At 51.4% G+C, this 2,562-nt stretch overlaps 1 protein-coding gene across 1 annotated transcript; it reads left to right on the top strand.

Annotated features, from left to right (window-relative positions):
• Positions 729-2,191, top strand: LOC8061327 (protein G1-like7). Its single transcript, XM_002440870.2, has one exon. It carries the CDS (start codon positions 983-985, stop codon positions 1,958-1,960), a length of 978 nt encoding a protein of 325 aa, XP_002440915.1. The 5' UTR covers positions 729-982; the 3' UTR covers positions 1,961-2,191.

The raw sequence follows: 2,562 nt of genomic DNA, 5'->3' as shown, positions 1-2,562 counted from the left end.
TTAATGTTTTATGTTTAGAAGGTTAAACTGCTAGTTAACCTTTTATTTTTTCAAAATAATAACTAAGTGCCTATATTCTGTCTGTTTTCGCATGGGAAATTAATCCCATTGCATACACGTTATGCCATATTACAAATATTCACGACGTCATATATAACAAAATCAGCCAGCTAGCTGTTGTTGGGTAGCAAAATTCAGAGTATCCTAGCTAGTTTCAGAAGGTGACATGATATTACACGATGTCCCACCTGATCTGACCCAAGCCCTGCCACATCACTCCTCCACAGCCCCGGCCGTGGATGTATCCAAAAATCCCATTCGAACTAAAGGAGCTAAGCAAAGTGCATGCATACATATGGAGGAGTATGAAATCAGTACTCTTCTACGGCACGACCGACGAATCCAAAACCCTATATATATGCACGACAAAAAGACGTCGTTGAAGAAATTTTCTTTAAAAAAGATCCTATATATATGTATATATATAACACAACGCCCATACAAATACAGGACTACATAGTGTAATACAAAAGACATGACAAACTAGAATACATGAATGCACCCAGGAGTTGAACATGTTTACTGATTGGTACGTACAATACAACGGTAATAAGTAAAATAAATTAAAAACAGTAGTAATAAAGAAATGATTACGATTAAGCAGTCGACAGCGTGTAGTGGAGACGCTATTAACGCAACCAGCGACAAAAGCCGCAAAGGAGGGATGCCACACTCTCCCAACCAGCCGCTTCTTCTTTTTTTTTTTCCTTTTTTTTCTTTCTTCCTGCTAGCTGCTTTCTTCTACCTCCTCTCCCATCGTCCTTACTCCTTAGTAGCGTGATTCTCTCTGCCTGCCCGCCTGGTAGGCGCGCGCGTAGCCTCGCCTCGCTCTCCCAGTCTCCCACCTACACGGCTACACTTAAACACCGGGCAGGGAGAGCTGCTGCTGCTAACGGATCGATCGGAGAGCTAGCTGCTGGCCATGGAGCCTGGTCCCGACGCGCCTGCTGGTGGCGGAGGAACCAGTAGTAGTGCGCCAGCGGAGACCGGGCCGTCGTCGTCCTCGGCCGCCGCCGCAGCAGCAGCCTCGTCGTCGTCGAACCGGCAGCAGGCAGCAGAGCAGGAAGCAGCGCCGCAGCAACAAGCCGGAGCTCAGCAGCCTCAGAGGCAACAGCCGGCAGCAGCGCCGCCGGCCCAGCCACAGGCTCAGCAGCCGCAGCCACTGGCACAGCAGCCTCCGCCGCCGCCGCCGCCTCCGGCGGGGCTCAGCCGGTACGAGTCGCAGAAGCGGCGCGACTGGAACACGTTCCTGCAGTACCTGCGGAACCACAAGCCGCCGCTGACGCTGGCGCGCTGCAGCGGCGCGCACGTCATCGAGTTCCTCCGCTACCTGGACCAGTTCGGCAAGACCAAGGTGCACGCCGAGGGCTGCGCCTACTTCGGCCAGCCCAACCCGCCGGCGCCCTGCGCCTGCCCGCTGCGCCAGGCCTGGGGAAGCCTCGACGCGCTCATCGGCCGCCTCCGCGCCGCCTACGAGGAGTCGGGGGGACGCCCGGAGTCCAACCCGTTCGCGGCCAAAGCCGTGCGCATCTACCTCCGCGACGTGAGGGAGGCGCAGGCCAAGGCGCGCGGCATCCCCTACGAGAAGAAGAAGCGCAAGCGAGGGAGCGCCGCCGCGCCTCCAGTCGCGCCGCCTCCTGTTGTAACCGCAGGGACGACGTCAGGGGCCGCCGGCGGTGAGGAGGAGGAGGACGACGACGACGAACCATCGCCGTCTGCCGCAGGTGAACGACCACAACAGCAGACCACCACGCCGGCGTCCGCCTCGGCTAGCGCTCCTCCTCCTGCTGCAAGTACTTCCAGCGCTAGTGCAAGTAGTAGCACTGCCGCCACGGCCACGGCGACGGTGACGACGACGACGACAAGGAAGGAGGAAGAAGGATCCGCGCCAAGCTCGTGATAAGTGTAGATCATCTACTAGCCTTTTGATTCAATCATACCATCACCGGCCTCCCAATTCTCAGATAATCCATCTTAAATTTTTAGTTGCTTACTATTACAACTATATATTGTTATATTGTTTGTTGGTATAAGAGAGGTCTAAGGGACTTGTAGGATCATGTTAGGAGGGGTACATATATATATAAACAAAGCATATATATCACTTGAAGAAAAATTAATTTGCATCTCATTGCAAGAAGTGGTAGAGAAAGATAAGTTCTTCTCTCTGCTCCAACTCAGATATATCATATAGATATATGATATATTTCTTCATATATACTCTGTATATATTCAGGATGCATGCTCAAGCTTTTACCGTCTGCTGATTTGAGTGCTAGCTATCTCTATGGGGTCAGTCACATTGATATGAATTTCTAGTATGATGTCTCTGCAGTGTTCCTGCTTAACAAGTAATCATGATTGTCTCCATAGTGCAGCCTGTGTGTGGAGACTCTCATCATCCATTATTATATATTCTCCCTTAGTTTATATATTTTCCCCTCCATTTTCTAGGTCCCATTCATCACATATTCACATTTCAGTCTCAGATGGCACTATCGC

Source organism: Sorghum bicolor, chromosome 9, assembly GCF_000003195.3.
Source record: "Sorghum bicolor cultivar BTx623 chromosome 9, Sorghum_bicolor_NCBIv3, whole genome shotgun sequence".
NCBI classification, from domain to species: Eukaryota; Viridiplantae; Streptophyta; class Magnoliopsida; order Poales; family Poaceae; genus Sorghum; species Sorghum bicolor.
This window is presented reverse-complemented; position numbering and strand designations above follow the sequence as displayed.

Coding starts and splice junctions, on each gene's coding strand:
- LOC8061327 (XM_002440870.2), top strand. CDS start 983: ATGGAGCCTGGTCCCGACGCGCCTGCTGGTGGCGGAGGAACCAGTAGT.